Source organism: Clytia hemisphaerica, unplaced genomic scaffold (genome assembly GCF_902728285.1).
Source record: "Clytia hemisphaerica strain Z4C2 unplaced genomic scaffold, Clytia hemisphaerica genome assembly, whole genome shotgun sequence".
Classification (NCBI taxonomy): Eukaryota; Metazoa; Cnidaria; class Hydrozoa; order Leptothecata; family Clytiidae; genus Clytia; species Clytia hemisphaerica.
The window spans coordinates 87750-105539 of NW_027103768.1; the positions used below are offsets into that span (position 1 = coordinate 87750).

The window sequence follows — 17790 nt, forward strand, 5'->3', positions numbered from 1 at the left end:
CATTCGAAATTTTTTCTCTTTTATATTTTCTCTTTTATTGTTAAATTAAGAAAACAAAACTTCTATTGCTTATTTGGCATTTTATTTTGTTATTGATAGAAAAAAAGAAAACTTCTTTTATGTTCACAAAAAGAGATATTCACTATTGGATATCTAAAAATATCTGACATTGTGTTTTGCTTAGAGGTGGACGATAATGCATAATACCTAACACATAATCATAGTGTGCAGAAGGGTTGTTTTTAATGTATAATTGATAATGGAGGGTGCGTAGTGCAATGGAAAATAGACACAGGGTTATCCTCCCCAGGTAAGCATTTGAATATGAAGCCTTCACTTTTGACTTTACAAAGAAGATATTTTATTGGAAGATAGGTATTTTTAATTCCTATTAATCAGAACTTTAAAAGTATACTTTTTCCAGGGCTATTGTTCCATCCCAATTCCTGAAAGTCTTAGTGTTCATTCTGATTGTTTTAACAAAAAAACATTGAAAACGATAAGAAATAATAGTAAAGCTCTAAAGAAGTGAAGAAATTGTGATTTTATAAAAGCCTTTGTTTGATTTGAGCCTCAATCCTCAATCCTCAATCCTCAATCCTTTAAAAGTACTTTTCCATTTATGTATTATTATATGTTAGGGATTATACATTATACATTATGCACCGTGGCGAAAATCAAGATCACAAGTTTTTGCTTGCTGGGAATAAACTTTAGGGCTTTATATAAAAAAGATTTTGTCAAGTCAAGTAAATTTGAAGATCCTCCGATCAATCGACACAAAACTCTACATTAAATGGATTTTTTGTGTGGATTTTTTAGCAAATGGAGAATATTAATCTGTGTGTGGATTAAAGTTCCCAAATCATCCTCTTTTTCTCCTAATTTCTTTCACTTTTCTGGGCTTGGCTAAATTTTGTGAAAAGAGCCAAAGTTATTAATTAATTGAATTGATTAATCCATGCAAAATTCGATGCAGTTAAGGTTTCTAGTTTTCCATGCAATAAGACTGTCCTTTTTCAAAGTTGATTTAAAAAATGTTGGATAAAAAAGTCCCTCGATAACGTATCTCCTACTCTTTTTCATTATTTAAACCTGTTGTTATTTTAGATGAAAATCTTTAATTGCTCAATTTTTCAAACAAGACTTTTTATTGCAGCTAACATATTGTGAAATAAATAATCAGATGGTAAATACTTGATATGTGATGGCTGCAGCAGCTTCGCCAATAAACAATTTTCTGGCCAAACAAATTGGTGTTCGTGTTATACGAGGTCCTGATTGGAAATGGGGCAAACAAGATGGTGGTGAGGGCCATGTTGGAACTGTGCGGAGCTTTGAAAGTCATGAAGAAGTAGTTGTTGTGTGGGATAATGGAACTGCAGCAAATTATAGATGCTCTGGTGCTTATGATCTGCGTATCTTTGATTCAGGACCGGCTGGTTTGTAGTTTTCATTACATAATAGAATAACTTTTTTATTCATATTTTGAAAAGGATGGGCATTCATACCTTTTTGTATTTTAAATTATTAATTGGTGGATTAGTATGATGTATTTCATTTATTATCTCTGTTAACAGCAAATTGGAGAAAATTTTCTCTTGTTTTCCAGGCATAAAGCATGACGGGACACAGTGTTGTGAATGTCAATCGAATCCAATCTACGGAACTTTATGGAAGTGTGTGGAGTGCACTGAAGAGATGTGCAGTACTTGTTATCACAATGATCGGCATAACTTGAGACATCGATTTCATCAACTTGTTGCTCCTGGTTCAAATAAGTAGGTCTTTATTAAACTCTACTTTTGAGTTCCATAACTTTTTTATAAATAGTCACTGCCTCTCTTCTTAAAATAACAGAGGACTAAAATTGATGCTTTTCAAAATGAGAGTTTCTAACAAAACTCTTCTCATAATTCCAAACCTACCTACAAGGGAATCGTTCATTGAATACATTTTCTGTTTCAATTTTCCAGGGTATTGGTTGAACCACGGAGAAAGAGCAAGAAGATCACAGCTCGTGGAATGTTTCCTGGTTCAAGAGTCATTCGTGGTGTTGATTGGCATTGGGAATCTCAAGATGGTAACTCTTTCATTTGCTTGATTTTTTAATCTAATTCTTTGTAATAATTTCATCAGTTTGAGGTATGTTGTTTTGCTGGTAGCTTGGGAACATTGCGAACACAATGACAACCATCTGCCTTTTTCAACATGTCAAAAGTAGTATCAGAAATCTCAACTGTTTTTTAAGGTGTTGCAGGAAGGCGAGGAAAGATCACAGAAATTCAAGATTGGAGTTTGTTGCTTCCACGTTCTGCAGCTTACGTTGTGTGGGACACTGGTGCAAAAAATCTTTATCGTTTAGGCTCTGAAGGAATGGTTGGTGTTTCATTATTCACAACGCAACACTATTTTTGTGTTATATTTCTTCTTTTGAACTGATTCCAACTACTTTTTATAATAACATAGCTCCGATGATATTTTTGACCTCATTAGTCAGCCCAGGTGACTCCTCAAATCGGTTCGACGATTTTTTTCCCGCTGGTCGTCGTTAAGACTTTAAGTTTTAATTCCGATTTCGGATTATTTTCGGGAAACAGGATTTCGGAATTACTTAGCGCGCGAAAATAATTTTTTCTTAGTGAGATAAAATAGGACGAGAAAAAACACATAAAAAGACGCGTATAATTAATAATAAGAAAAAAAGAAAAAAGATTCTTTTTTGCGTCATATTCAATAGTTAATAAAAGTTACTTCTGCATTGTAAATAAAGAAAGAGAACTAATTATAGAGAAAGTGAGTATTAAAGAAATTACTCTTCTTTGAATAATGTTAAGTTGTATACTGTACTTGTAGAAATTCTTCTTCTATTTGGGTCTTTTATTTTATTGTCATGACAAGACACCCGTCGAGTGTTTTTTATAATCTGATATCTTTGATATAAACTAGACAGGTTCGAGCTGTAGTCCAATTTTGGACTCACATTTTTAACAGTTGAACAAGCGCAGGACTCACTCACTGAATAAAAATGAGTAAACGACTGGACAATAAAAAATCGCGCTTTTTTCTGAGGCAGTTTGAAAAGAGAAACTAAAACAAGCTTTCATAGGCTAATTCATCAACTGTCATTTTGAGGAGCGAAATTCAAATTCAATACAGCAATGGTATTTATTTGTTTCACCGACTTCTGCTTTGGACGGATCCCACTATGCACCACTACCTTTTCGTCTGAACGTTTCAAGCAAATAGATACGCTCTTTCAAGCTGTTCAGATTTTAACAAAGCTAGATCTCTTATTTGCACTTCTAAGCCTTCTAAGCCTTTTGGGCTGACTTTCCAGCGCAGCTGGTTTATTTTGTTTAATTGGAATCCATTCCTGATAGTAATAAAAAAGGATTCCTGTACCACGAATGCAATTTGTTGATTATAATTTTCTTTCTCAGGTTGACTTGAAGTGTGTATCAGATGCCAAAGGACCACCCTTTTATCGTGATCACCTGCCAATGTTAGGAGAAATGTCCGTCAAACGAACTTACAACTGGCAAGTAGCTGATTACGTGAGAGTGGACCTTGAGTTGGAAGTCGTTCAATCTTTACAATTTGGACATGGTGGATGGGCTTATGGAATGGAAGAGGTGAGAGAACATCAAATCTGTCTTTCAAAGTTTTCCTTTCCTTTTCGAAAATTTCTTTAAAATTCATGTTTGATTTACTAGAAAAACATTGAAAACTTTAGTTTGGAAATCGACTTGTGGTTCTATCATGAAAATGGTGTATTTAACTCCAGGGTTCGAATTATAGCTTCGCACTTCGCAAATTGCGAAGCAATTTCAGGTTTTGGCGAAGAAAAAAGTTTTTTGAGATAAAAATTGCGAAGCAAAAATTTTTAAGCGAAACTTAAAAATTGAAAGGCAAAGAGAAAAAAGAATCTAACCAAAGAGATAGAAAATAGAGGAGGTTGCACGCTTCTCTTTCTATTATACTATGTTAGTTATGATCATGAATAATTAATGAGGGAAGAAAAAAAGAGGGAAAAGTTTACGGAACCGACTAAATTGAGACAATCAATGTTTCATTCAAAAAGATACTATCGACGCCGTAAAAAGGTGTTTGAAAACGAAAGTAGAACGAGCAGAGAGGGATAGAGACAGATCAAAAAAATGGTAAAAAAATGGCTACTGTTTTCTTTGACAGCTCGAGTCTTTTGGAAATTTATTCTTAGATATTAGCTCTCTTGAAATATACTGTTCACTTTCTCACGTTCTAAAGAAAGGTTTACTTCAATGAGAGTCTATATAGCTGCAAATAAGGTAAGCTAAGTACAGGGAGAAATCTAGCACCAGTTGTCCATTTTAGCTTTTTTATGAGCTAAAAAATGTATATTTTTCTACAAAAATCATAATATATTTTAACCATATAATAAACTATCATCAAAAGATAAATATCTACTAACAAATGTATTGAGATTGATAATTTTAGATCAGTTTGGACTGGTTTGGAGAGAAAAGAGAAGATATGCAGATATAAGATGATCAAAAACTTTAAGAGATTATAAACTTCAAATTTTTCATCTCATGTCAAAGACTGTCACAAGTGTGAAGGTGTATTTACTTTTTCTGCTTAATTAATTTTTGTTTGAAACTTCACAAAAAACATTTGGAAATCCAAATCAAATCCAGCTAAAATCTAACAAAACAATTGAATAACAATAATTTAACAATAGAAAAATCAGAACGACCTGCCCATAAGTTGAGGTTGGGGTTGGCTGACTAAGACGACCACCCAAAGTGTAAAATCCAGGATATTCGACAAGCAACTCTTGCATCAATGACGTGAATGTCTTGACTAAAGATGAAAAGTGAAAAGTCTGAATGAAAGAATAAAAGACGGAGAAAGTGTTGGTTTTCTATTTTGAAAAAAAACCTCCAGAACATGCAAAGCCAGGAGCACTCACAGAAACATTGATTGCTTATAAAAATTAACATTGTACTATTTCATACTAAAAAAACTTTGAATGCAAAATCATTACAAACCTGTAGTTTACAGCCCTTCAACAGTTTGAATAGCCAGATACAGTCTCCTTTTTTCTTTCCTCTTTAGCAAGCCAGGTGTGGAAAGTGCCTCTGTTTTCCCACCTTTCAAAAATGTATTGGTCAGCCACTAAAATGATAAAAAGTTATAATTTGGTCACAACACACAAGTAAACTGTCAACATTATCTCTTATCAAATAAAAAATGCTCCTTTAAAATCATGAGATTTCATTTCACATATTGTATAATATGGAGTAGAATTATCTGGATAATAGTAACACCTAACCCTCCCCTCAGTAGCGGCCTGGCTTAATTTTCTTGGTGGTGCAAACTATGAAATTGGCGCCCCTGATATTTTTGTCCTTACTTGCGCCCTCCATATTAAGTGAAAATATTAAACTGTAAAAGCAGTGACTGATTGAAAGTAACGCCCGGAATCTTTGAGTTAAAAAACTTTTTTTAATTGTCATAGCGCTGTGAACCCTAAGTTAAGTTAGGGCCTATTCCCTGTGCTAAGGGAAGGTTCACCTCCTCCTCCTCCTCCTCCTTCCTAGTTATTATTTGAACTTTTTTCAATTTTCAACTTTTAAAATTTTCAAAAAATGCCCCAATTTATCCCGATTTACATTTAGCATCAAAAATAAAGCTCCTGAAATAGAAAACATGAGCTGTTGATACTTGAAATGGAAATGTTATACCTAGCAAGTCGTTTGGTTTATATTTTTGTTTTCTAAAACTTTATCAGCAAATTGCGACCTGATCCTGATAATCTTTAAACTTTTTTGCGCCGCTGGTCTTACTTTACTTTAAAGATGAATGGCTGAAAAAGGAACCAAAAGCTGTACAGTTTGCAAGAATAAGGGTATTTTTAATTTTAGGCGCCACAGGCAAAAAATTTTGGTGTAAGAAACGTCAAACAGCTTAAAAGATCTTCTAAAAAGAAAAAAAGTTAGACAGCATAAGACCACAAAAACCACAGTGGGCATCAACAAGTTTCGATCTTTTTGGCAATTTCTCATTTTGGGGGTGATCATCCTCTTTAACCCCTGGTGGACACAATGTTGACAGTAGTTTTGAAAAAATTAACATTGCACTTATTGAAGGCGCTATAAACTTGTCGAAGGGCGCCAAATCGCCCAGTTAAACAGCAACAAAATTTTGGCGCCCCCTTGAAAAGCTCTTTTGGCGCCCCTTTCAGATCTTTCTGGGTGGTGCACTGCACACCCTGCACCCCCTGCCAGGCCGCCACTGCCTCCCCTTAAAGGGAACTAGCAGGTGGTGAGAATACCTACAAAAACTAATCCCATTAGAAGAATATAGGATAAAAATGACGAAACGTTTGTCTTTCGTTTTTATGTACTGTCTAGAAAAACTATTTAAAATTTCTGTTTATATCAAGCTAGTCATCAAACTAAAATCAGACTAAGAACAAGCAGACTTGTAGCTATAGACTAAATTATTTCAATGTCATGGACAACAACTGAATACATCATATCATGGGATTTTTATTGTCATAAAAAGCCATTTTATTTCAGACGGACCTAATTCTCAGACTTCACCTAGCATGGTCAAAAATAAGAAGGAAAAATATAAAAAATGATAACTGTTGTATAATTGTATGCTTAGTAACATAAGCAAAATTTTTGAGTTAATATGGAAGTTACCTGAGCTGCAAGTTTAAATGTCATCCTATTTAGTCGATGTGTTCTCTTCTTAATTTGATCATGTAAAGCCCTTGGATTATGGTATTCTCGAACCAGCTAAAAGGAAAGGAAACCTTACAATTTCAATCATTTTTTTGAATTTCAACACCTGGTAGTGATAATACTATTTCAAACAAATCATCATTAATAATATCTAAGGTATATATCCTCTGGAAATAATAGACAAACCATTGATTTACAAAAGTTTTTGGTGCTTCTATTTCCATGAGAGTTTTCAAAATTGTTTTATATACTCACAAATGAAATAGAGCTTTCTATCCAAAACACATCAGATTAATACTGAAGAAATAGACTTTATCTTCCTTATTCTTTGAGTTTATAAAATGAACAGTTTGTACAATGCTCCATCAGATACCAAACACCTGACCTTCAAACTCAATATAATTCCAACACTTTAAAACAGCTCTCAGACTACAGGAAATAACTCATCACTTGAAGCAGATGCAGTAGGGAAAAAACAAAAACAAAAGTAAATCCAGTGTAGATACCTCGTAAGTAGTACAATAAAAGCTAAAACATGTGAGGCCGATTGTCTTGCTTGTTGGCCCTCCTCATAACATGTTTTTTGCCCTTCCAAGTTACAGATTTCCTCTTATTTCACCCAATAGACCTTTTTTCAAAGAGGACGTCCTGTTGAATAATTATGTACTCCAGCCATAAAAACAATGATAGAGCCATGCATAATTACTGGTTTTATCATTGTTTTTCTGCTGGACTACATAATTATTCAACAGGGTGGCCTCTTTGAAAAAAGGTCTATAACAAAATAAAAAGTCTTCAGCATCAATAATTAGACAAGCCACACGGTCTCTTTAATATTGTGAAATTTTCTCTCCATCAACAAAATCTGCGAAACCACCAGTATCAATATATACCTGGTGTTGCTTTAACACGCTGAGTTGAGTTATGCTTGACTTTCTATTTCTTCCTACTTTTTCAGCTTGGGTGTTTCTGGGTGCCTTTCAACAGTCAGGGAAATCCCTCAATTGCGGTAGTAAATTTATACTGCAATTGCAGTATAAACGTCAATTTTACAATTTTCATATACCGCAATTGCAGTACACTCAAGAATCAGAATTCAAGATTCAAGGAAAAAACAGGCAATTTTTGTACATAATTGATCATATCTTTTTAACGCACAGACAAAATATTTTTTCCGTAGATCAGATTCTTTTAATAAAGAAAAGCTTTCTTCTCGTACGATTTTTTATAGTCGATGTTTGTTTATCTTTGTCGACCAGCACTATATGTAGTCGTTATAAGCCTTTGTAGGCTAAACACGAATGAAAACTACCGCAATTGCAGTATACCGCAATTGAGAGATTTCCCTGACTGTTCAACGCTGATTCAAACTTCGTACAAACAACTCACAGATTTTCTCAGGATGAAAATCAACAGAATCATTAGTATAACATCAAACTCTCAAAGCATTGAAAGCATCAAAAGAAGTTGCCTCTTTAAGTTTTCTACGGTCTTACTTTTTATGATGAATTGGCTTATCATGCACCGGCCGCATAATAATCTACACTACGTTTTTACTAAGCCAAACCAAAGTGTAGGTTTGTTCGATGAAATTCAAATTCTTCTAAGAAGAAGAAGACTTCCATCTCTTCCTTCAGTAATAAAAAAAACAAATCAAGAAGCAAACTTTTCGAAATTCACTGCCAGAGTGAAAGACAACAAGAACCTGAACCTAGTCAGTCTAGTTGAGTACATGAAAAATGGGCTGAACTCAAAGAGCCAGACCACAGTGAAAAGAGCCAGACCACACTAGAAACTTCAGATATACATACCTCAAGGCATCCTTCACCAAGGAAAATTATTCCCTATTTGAGAAAAAATGTCCATCTTTTCGATTTCGAGTGATTTCCATCAGTTGGTGCTGTTAGCTACTCAACAAGACAGGCCATCTTTCTTCGATGATAATTTCACTGTATCCTTGATCAAAACGTAAACAAATCATTTGATTGGTTGAAATAAATATATCCCAAAGCATTTGAGATGTTTTAAACAATGTAGTACTTGCTGTAGACGTTGTTTTAGTCATAACTCGAATAGACATAACAAAAATAACAGCAGAAAAATCACCACTTCGACCCGCCATGTTTGCTTCCTTCTCGATTGGCGGCATAACACAGCTCGCGTCAAAGGCGATTTTTCTTTGTTGCAAAACAAAGGAAATTGAATAGAAAACAAGAGTCGCCCGGCTTTAAAGCAGTTGCGTGCAACCTCCTCTATTTTCTATCTCTTTGATCTAACACAGTCTGTATATGTAATTTAATGAGTGGGATCACACGCCTGAATTTAGCTCCCAGCTAAATCTTTCCACGCTTTTCTCTCTGGCATCATAAAAGAAGAAACTCCCTTATTTGCTTGCCTTTTTGCTGAAGAGAAAATCTCTTCGTTAATTGTTGCTGAGTAATTTTTCTTTCTCTCTGGTTATTACGTCATAACAAATGTTCGGTTCATTGCACTTGTTATCTTTAGTAACGAGTAAAATTCCTTTTACATTTTACAAGTCTAGACATTTATCTTCTCTTTTGAATCTCAAAGAGAGAGGAATGTAGTTGTTTAATAAAGCGTTTTGATAAACAACTTTTGTATATTTAATTAATATTGTTCAATGTGCCCCCTGTATCACTATCGATCTTTTTAAAGACACCCCCTTCTCACAGACCCGGTGGGATTTTTTTAGCCAGTGGTGGTAAAAATAACGGACTAAAACTTTGAAACAATTTACAATTTACCACTTTAGCATTCGATTTTATTACTTTTTACTTTCTAGGTTATTCAGTTATGTTCTACAAGAATATGGTTCTATAATATATAATATAATTTTACTACACAAATTTCCGTTCTCGTAGAGATTTCTCGAGACAGTAGAGACATAAATTTATTATTGTTTTGAACACAAAATTCCAAAAGAGGCATACAAATTTCTAAATTCTATCTACTTCACATTTATGTTGTAGATAGAACAATAGATCGTAAATATAGATCGCATTTAATCGCAAATTACATCGCAAAACTCCAAAAGTGCTTCGCAAACATCTAAAAATTTTCGCCTGCGGCGCTATCCGGCTCGCTTCGCTCGCATTTTTTTAGCGAAGCTCCTCAAATTTATAATTCGAACCCTGAACTCTACCCCGATAATTGTTGCACCACTTATTCTTTTGTTCAATATTCTTTTGTAGGCATTGGGGAACAGCGTTGGGATCATTTCAGGGTTTGATGATGATGGGGATGTCGTTGTCTCTTATCCTAGTGGTAATCGGTGAGTGCCTTGTCTTTTAAGACTAATCTTTTAGTCATGTCATCTTTTACGTTCAAACTTGCGAGGGATGTGTGTAGTCGTTGAGTGATCTTTTTGTCTTTTATTGTCGTTGACCTCATCCGTCTGAAACCTAATTATAATTTGTGTTGAAAGAAATTCTTCGATTTTGAAAGTTTCATTCTACTCCATTAGGTGGACGTTCAATCCGGCAGTGTTGAGCAAAGTCAACGACTTACCAAGTTTGGATTCCGACTCCCTGGTTGTCCAATCTCTCGCTTCAATGTCGTTGGATGAAGCGGAAGACGGGCAACGTCCTTCAAGGGGATCGCGCACCGGTCCTTTCGTGGAAGGAGATGTTGTCCAAATCTTGAACAATCGTGACCGTGTCAAATTATTACAAGAAGGACACGGTGAATGGACTGATGCTATGAATGAGGTGATCTTCCTCTTCTTACTCCTCCTCAAATTCCAAATTCCGGACACTGTCTAGATATAACTAAATGATCCCTTGAGATCGTTTCTACCCTATTGACAAGTATTGAAAACCAAAATTATTTTCTCATAGATAGAAAGTTATTTGTGTGAAGGGACACGGGGCCGAAACTTCAGCAGGGATTCAACAATATTTTCCCTCTTTAAGTATTCGTTCAATTTTCACCACAGACACTTGGCAAGATCGGTTCAGTGACGCAAGTGTATCAAGATGGTGATTTGAAGGTGGAAGTCAATGGCACCAGTTGGACGTTCAATCGGAAATGTGTTGTTCGTATCGGATCACATCGTCAACTACACTCTGGTACGCTGCGTTTCAATCATTCTGTACAAATCATTTCTTTGAAAAAATTACCAGCTCTCCCTCGTTGAAGTAATTGACAAAGGTTTATTTTTGAATAACCTTAGCACGACTTGTATATCTTTTCTTTCAGACGAAGCGAAGTCGCTATTGAAGAAGTTGTTTGAAGGTCATTCATCGAAAGAACCTTCAGAACTCTTGGTAAAAGCTGCAGCTGAAGGAAACTTGAAACAAATCAACGAACTCTTCAAAACAAGAGCTGCTAAGGTGGGTGATGAACTCTTGGCAAGTTTTTCAGTAGTTTTTCTACGCAATAAAATAGTTTTTTTACAGAGAATAGGTGGGAAAATGTTCGATTACTGTTGAACATGAGCTAAAACATATTCAGAAATTTAATGATGAGGGAGCATAATGTTGTTGAGATGGAAACAATATAGGAATGAACAAGTGAATTATCAGCTGATAGATTGGCCTTAATGTTTAAAAAACTGTTATTTATTCAATGGTGCAGGTGGACGAAGTTTTTGCAGGGCACACGGCATTGCAAGCAGCTTGTCAGAATGGACAGGTAGAAGCGATCAAGTTGTTGTTGGAGATGCAAGCTGATACTGAAATACAAGACAAAGATGGTGACCGAGCTATTCATCATGCCACCTTCTGCGATAAAGGTTCCTTTTTTCAAACCTACTTGTTTTTTTTTGTCTCCAATATGTCGGTCTCATTTATGCTCGATAATTACATTACATTATGTTAATCTGTTCATGGACAGTTCTTTTAAAAACATGATTTTTCAGAAACGCCGATCAGACTTTTGATAGAAGCAGGAGCAGACATTTGTTCACGAAACAAAAGACGCCAGTCTGCGCTTCACGTTGCCGTAAACAAGGGCCACTTGAAAAGTATCGAAACATTACTTGAGTTGAACATTCATGCCAACCTGCAAGATTCAGAGGGTGACACAGCTCTTCATGATGCTATCACAAAGAAGCGAGATGACGTGGTGGCTATGTTGTTGGAGCAAGGAGCAGACATCTCCATGACTAATTATAATGGTTTCAATGCTGTCCACCATGCCGCGTTGCGTGGCAGTGCAAAGTATGTACGATCTTCATCATAAGCACCAAATTCCTCCAAGTTTAATGTTTTCTTTCTTTTCTTTCTTTTCTCCTTCAAAAACCATCAGATATAATCTAATGATGAAATTGAGGTTTGCTGCTAAGGTATACTTGATGAGCTTCGGGGCCTAAAATGAAATAATGAAATGTTGTTTTCTATCTTGCAAGGGCGATCGAGATGTTATTGCGGAAGAATGAGAAACCTTGGGTGATCAACGAACAGAAGGATGACGGCTACACACCTCTTCATTTGGCTTCACTGAACAATCATTTAGATGTGGTGCAACTACTCATCAAACTCGGCGGTGCCAACAAAGATTACCAAAGCACGAGTCTCCAAACGCCTCTACATCTCGCCATACAGAAGCAACATGCCGATATCGTTAGAGTAAGTCGTTGATGAAAAAATTTTGAAAGACAGGAATTATTTGGTTTTACTCTTATTCTTTTCCTTTGAAACGACGCCTTACGGAACAATAGTGTATTATTTTTAGTTTTTAGTTCTTGAAGGAGCGAAATTGAGTTTACAAGACAAGGATGGGGACACGCCATTACACGAAGCTTTACAATATCACACACTAGCACAACTGAAAGAAATTCATGACGTTGATGATGTACAGACGGTAAAGGTTTTCTCTACTATTCTAACTGCCGAAGTTTAAGGATAGTCTAGTGAAATTTTTCATACATCATCACAAGGACTTATAAACTTTCTGGTATTAGAACTGCATCTTCTTAGCCATCATTGGTAGGAGAAATAGGTTGTCCTTAAAAGACTTTTTCCATTCGTGCATCAGTGGGTTTTTTGGACCTGTGGTGGAGGTCCTATAAATTAACCGTTGTTCGTCCGTTCGTTCGTTAGTTACCAGCTTTTCTCGAGATTGGCTCATTAGTTTTTTCTGATTTTATACACAAAGATAGGTAACCTTAAACCCTCGAATGTGACGGAGCCCGATTTTCAAAAAAAAAATTTAAGGCAAATTTCAGCCAAAAAAACAGTTAAAAAGGGTTTTTAAGACTTTGTGAAAAATTGGATCATTAATTTTTTCTGATTTTTTGCATGAAAGTAGGGTAACATCATTGGTAAAAGATGGCCGAAGCAGATTTTCACAAAAAAAAAATTTTCGGCTTAAAAAATGAATCTTTATCTATAAGAATTTATAAGCATAAATCCATGTTCTTAGCCATATTATTATTTTCATTAGTTTTTTTTTAAGATGAAAAGGTCACGGTGGAGGGCGATGGTTCGAGTTTTCTAGAAACCTTATTTATTAAGCTGTGCATTTTTCTGATAGTGGATTGTTTTTATAAAAAAAGCCTTTACAGTAATAGCTTTTTTTATTTCTTTTTCAAAAGTCTTTTTCAATAGTGTTGATAGTTTCTCCCAATATATATACTTTCATTATATTTTTTTTTATTTTGTCCAGTAATGCCTTATATGTTTCATTGTTTTAATGCTCATTGATTAGTTTTGAAAACCAGGTAGGTCCATAAAAATATCAATTGTTTTTCATAAAATCAACTTATTTACTGAGTTTCAACTTGCTGGAAAATGTGTCCATGTAGAACGTTAATTCTATTGAACTCAGTTGAACTATGTATTTCCCGACACAATTTTTCATTCAACATCTCAATGTAATCAAAATTCGCTTTTACAGCTCATTACGAATTTCGGTCAGCCAAACACAACAAAACAACCTACAAACTCGGCTTTAATCGCTTGCTTCCTTGTGGCACACGGTGCGGATTTGAATGTGGAAAACGCCAAAGGATTGAAACCAATTGATCTTTGTCCTGATTCAGATCTTGAGAAAATTTTGCAGAAATGCCATAAAGAATATCTAAGGTATTTTGCAAATGTGTTACACTGATTTTCGCTAAAATACTCAAACCTGATCGGTTCTTGAAAGTAAGATTTGATAACCAAATCCTTCATATTTACAGCACATCGAAAGCAGCTCACAAACGGAAGGAAGACGTCAACGAATGTATCGTTTGCTCACAAAACCATCGTGATGTCATTTTTACACCTTGCAATCACGTGGTCACATGTGAAGGTTGCGCCGTCAGAATAAAGAAGTGTCTCCTGTGTAGAGGTGTGGTTGAGTCGTGGAGAAAGGTAGCGATTACATCACCACCTAGCCTATCAACTTGATTTGAGAATGACTAACTGACCACTGCTCAAGCTTCTTTTGATATTTTATCTCATTCTCTTCATATTTCTTTAGATTGATGAATGCATGGTGTGCTCAGACAAAAAAGCAAACGTGTTGTTCAAACCATGCTCTCATGTCGTCGTTTGTAGAGGTAGGAGCTTGGAAACCCACTGTTTGGAAAACTGAGGATAAATTCCAGGAAGAAGAGGATTTGTATTTTTTAGATTCATTGAATCTTTGTGTGACACCTTGTTTTTCACTCAAAAGTGTTCTCCCAACTTTTGTGAAAAAATATATCATTTTATAGTTCTTCTGATTTTGCTTTTTTCCCTTTGCCTGGTGGTTTGATAAATGTATGTTAAATACATATTTACTCTAACGTTTAGACTGTGCGCGTTTGATGAAGAAATGTGTTGAATGTCGATCAGTCATCGAAAGCACAGTCCCCTTGGAAGAGTTTTACCACGAAAAGAAAGGTTTAAATACATTTCACATTTTCTGCACATAAATATGGGACCACTTCAGTGAAACGCAATACGAAAAAACCTCTGTTGTTGACGTAAATCTCTCGAACAATTTTGTTGCATACAGTGCAACATCTTCAATATAGTTTTTTAATAGCGGGATGGCAAAATTTAACATCAGTCCAATGAAATTGTATGCGACAGTCTGATGCGGAATACAAGGGTTTGTTTTTTTTCATTTCAGAGGAGATAGCGACGCCTTCTTCACCCAAAACTCAAGATGTGAACGTTCTTTCAAAACAGTTGGAAGACATGAAAGAACAGGTTTGTCCACCTACCTTATATCACTCGCACTTCTCGCTTTGCTTTAGGTTGCTGGTATTCACTAACAGAATAGAGCTCATATACTACCTGCAGCTTCGGTCTGCGATTCAGACTAACTCTCCTTCAGAATATTGTTAAATTGAGTTCAGTTTATATTGCTAGTTGGACATAATAACACCTCCGTGTCATAGACCCGGTGGGACCCCCGTTAGAAATTCAATGGAAAAAATTGCTCTCCAAAACCATTTTTTGACCTATGAACAATAGAATTTCTATCCTCATTGGACATTTCATGAATTTCATCCCCACTGTGGGAAGAAGCTCCACCAGGGATTGTGAGAGAACTTATGATATGTTGATTTAGTCTCGTAAATTCTAAAATTCCTATTCCCATAATTTATTTAATTTTATGCCTTTTTGATCCTCATGATGAATTTTGACCAAAATGTGAGACAGTCGTGCCTTATAATTCCGTTCTTTTCATAGATTGTGTGCGTGGTTTGTTTGGACCGTCGAAAGAACATGATTTTCTTGTGTGGTCATGGAGCCTGTCAACTGTGTGGTGACAAACTCGTCGATTGCCCCATCTGTCGAAAACCCATCGAAAAACGTATCCTTGTTTTTTAATTCCACTTTAATTCATTTTTCTGTTTATGATTATTAGAAGACTAGACAAGTACAACAATCCATTTTACGACCTAAGATGTCCGTTAATACACACATTGAATTGAAACTACTCATTTATACACACTTAGAATCGCGTCCAAAGGGTCTTCTTTAAGTGGTCGTGGTCCTTAAAGGTGATAACTCTTTGAAATCTTGATCTCATCTGTGCTAGGTAAATAAAATGTCGAGCGAGAAATTAAAATAAACATCACCTGTCTGTTTCTCGGGCCTGTTGATTTTTTAAATGGTGTTTGGGAATTACAGCTTGCGTTGCATTGTATAATTATTCATTTTGATTGTAAATATCCTTAAACATTTTTTATTTAAAATGCGACATTTTTCAATTTATTTTTCATTACTTTGTCTGCGAGACAGATTTTTTTGTAGATCATGTACATAATTCAGTTCTGACGTGTAGAAAAGAGAAAATAATGAATTTGATTTAAATCCAGGATTGTTTGTCTTGATATCTAGCCATCGGAATCAAAACCACCTGCTAGAGGATTATGAAATTGATCGATCATCACATTGTTAATACAGTAGCTTGACGAACCAATGCTTATGGTAATACGCAAATCATTTGAACAAACCCCTGAGAAAAAATAATTTCAAATATTTTTGGAATCGCATTACTTTTTAGGTAAAAAATAGTCAAAATTTGGCAAATTGTTACCGAGAAATGGAAAAGTAATCAGTGTATCGAGGATCGATAAACTAATATCACTCTTTTACCACTTTGGGAAACTTTTCAAAACATTTTACCTCCTGGAAAGTCATATCGTCCTCTTTGAAAACTGACGTACATATCTTTTCGCCCCTAAAAAGATTGAAACGCAGAATCATAACAACAGATCATTCATTCTGACCTTTTTCACCTCAATGAAAAATCAGTCCCTCATAGAGGAAAATTTTGAGAAAATTTTGGAATCTCCCAGTCTCATTCACGTCACCTTTTTCGCAAATTTTGGCAAAATTAAAAAAAACAAGTCCGTTTTCCAAACTTCAGCAGCAGATCGGCAAGGGTATTACCCCTCTCCGCCGGGCTCCTTTAATAGGTGGGAAGTAATCTCTGAATCTGCCTTTTTGAAAAATCAACGAGTGAGTTTTTTTATCAGAAAACAATTCATACAAACAATACATTTTTTATAAGCAACCAGACTGCTGAGGCTAAATTTAGTTTCTAGCCAAAGTTTTTTTTACTACCGGGTGCACCAAAAAAAAGTATACAACTTTGTCGAGATATTGTGAGCTTCAGGATCTAATTTTTTTGTTCATTCTTTTTTTATTGTATAGAGGATGCTCTAACTTGAATTTTTGATTATACATTAAATTTGAAAACGGGATCCTGAAAACGTAGTTCGAAAATTATTTCAAAAAAACTGACTTTTTTTTAATGTTGAAATTCCAAAAAACAATCAAAAACAGCGAGCAAACTTTTCTCTTGACACTTACCTTGTTTACACATAAAAATACCAAAAAATGCAACTGTGTTCATCAAAACTCGTCACGGAATTTAAGAATATGGTAAAACAAGCTATTCCCATGTAAGATAATATTTTTGGAAAAGCTGAAATTTTTTTTTGGAAATCTCCAAGGTTTTGATGTTATGCTATGTGAGAAAATTTTTGAAAAAATAGATCACCATTCCTCGCCTAGATGTTCAAAGAACTTTGGTCTGCATTGACAGTTTGATGGTGTTGGAAATGTTCATAACGTACAGATAAAATGGGCAAACTGTTGGCAAAATATAAGATAAGAGAAAAAAGAATAAAAGAAACAATGAAATTGTTTTTTTGTCATTTTGTCTTATTTATAGCGTGATTGCTGTTTTTAATGATTTTTTAAAATTTGGACATGGAAAAAAAAGTTAGTTTGTTGTAAATAACTTTCGAACTGCTTTTTCAAATTTAATGTATAATAGCTCAAAATTCAAGTTAGAGCATCCTCTATACAATAAAAAAAGAATGAACAAAAAATTTAAATCCTGAAGCTCATAATATCTCGACAAACCCGTATACTTTTTTTGGTGCACCCGGTATTTCTCAAAGTAAATTTTTTAGATAATCTAACCACTTCAGGGCGAGTTAAAAAGTTGTTTACATATCGGACTACTTTTCCTTACAAGAATTCTTCATTACTTTTTGTGAAACAACGGGCCAAAATCCAAATTCTATACGTAGCCAACAACTGCAAATTATTCCCAATTTACTCATTCAAGTTATTTTAAGGAAATATTCATACGA

The 17790-nt window shown here is 34.9% G+C and overlaps 1 protein-coding gene across 2 annotated transcripts; it reads left to right on the top strand.

Annotated features, from left to right (window-relative positions):
* Positions 1 to 1108: 1108 nt before the first annotated feature.
* Positions 1109 to 15998, top strand: LOC136805715 (E3 ubiquitin-protein ligase mib1-like). 2 transcript variants are annotated; one of them, XM_067062260.1, is made up of 20 exons: positions 1109 to 1442; positions 1613 to 1781; positions 1977 to 2083; positions 2252 to 2379; positions 3444 to 3635; positions 9950 to 10029; positions 10222 to 10465; positions 10693 to 10825; positions 10956 to 11089; positions 11334 to 11490; positions 11617 to 11917; positions 12106 to 12325; positions 12432 to 12560; positions 13596 to 13783; positions 13882 to 14056; positions 14166 to 14244; positions 14480 to 14569; positions 14802 to 14881; positions 15368 to 15671; positions 15737 to 15998. In XM_067062260.1, exons 1-19 carry the CDS (start codon positions 1208 to 1210, stop codon positions 15506 to 15508), a joined length of 2982 nt encoding a protein of 993 aa, XP_066918361.1. In that variant the 5' UTR covers positions 1109 to 1207; the 3' UTR covers positions 15509 to 15671; positions 15737 to 15998. The 2 variants fall into 2 exon arrangements, with proteins under 2 accessions (XP_066918361.1, XP_066918362.1); XM_067062261.1 differs by lacking the exon at positions 15737 to 15998 and having other exon boundaries at positions 1125 to 1442; positions 2261 to 2379; positions 15368 to 15600.
* The last annotated feature ends 1792 nt before the right edge of the window (positions 15999 to 17790 follow it).

Coding starts and splice junctions, on each gene's coding strand:
- LOC136805715 (XM_067062260.1), top strand. CDS start 1,208: ATGGCTGCAGCAGCTTCGCCAATAAACAATTTTCTGGCCAAACAAATT. Junction 10,466..10,692: donor GGACTGATGCTATGAATGAG/GTGATCTTCCTC, acceptor TTTTCACCACAG/ACACTTGGCAAGATCGGTTC. Junction 14,570..14,801: donor GTTTTACCACGAAAAGAAAG/GTTTAAATACAT, acceptor TTTTCATTTCAG/AGGAGATAGCGACGCCTTCT.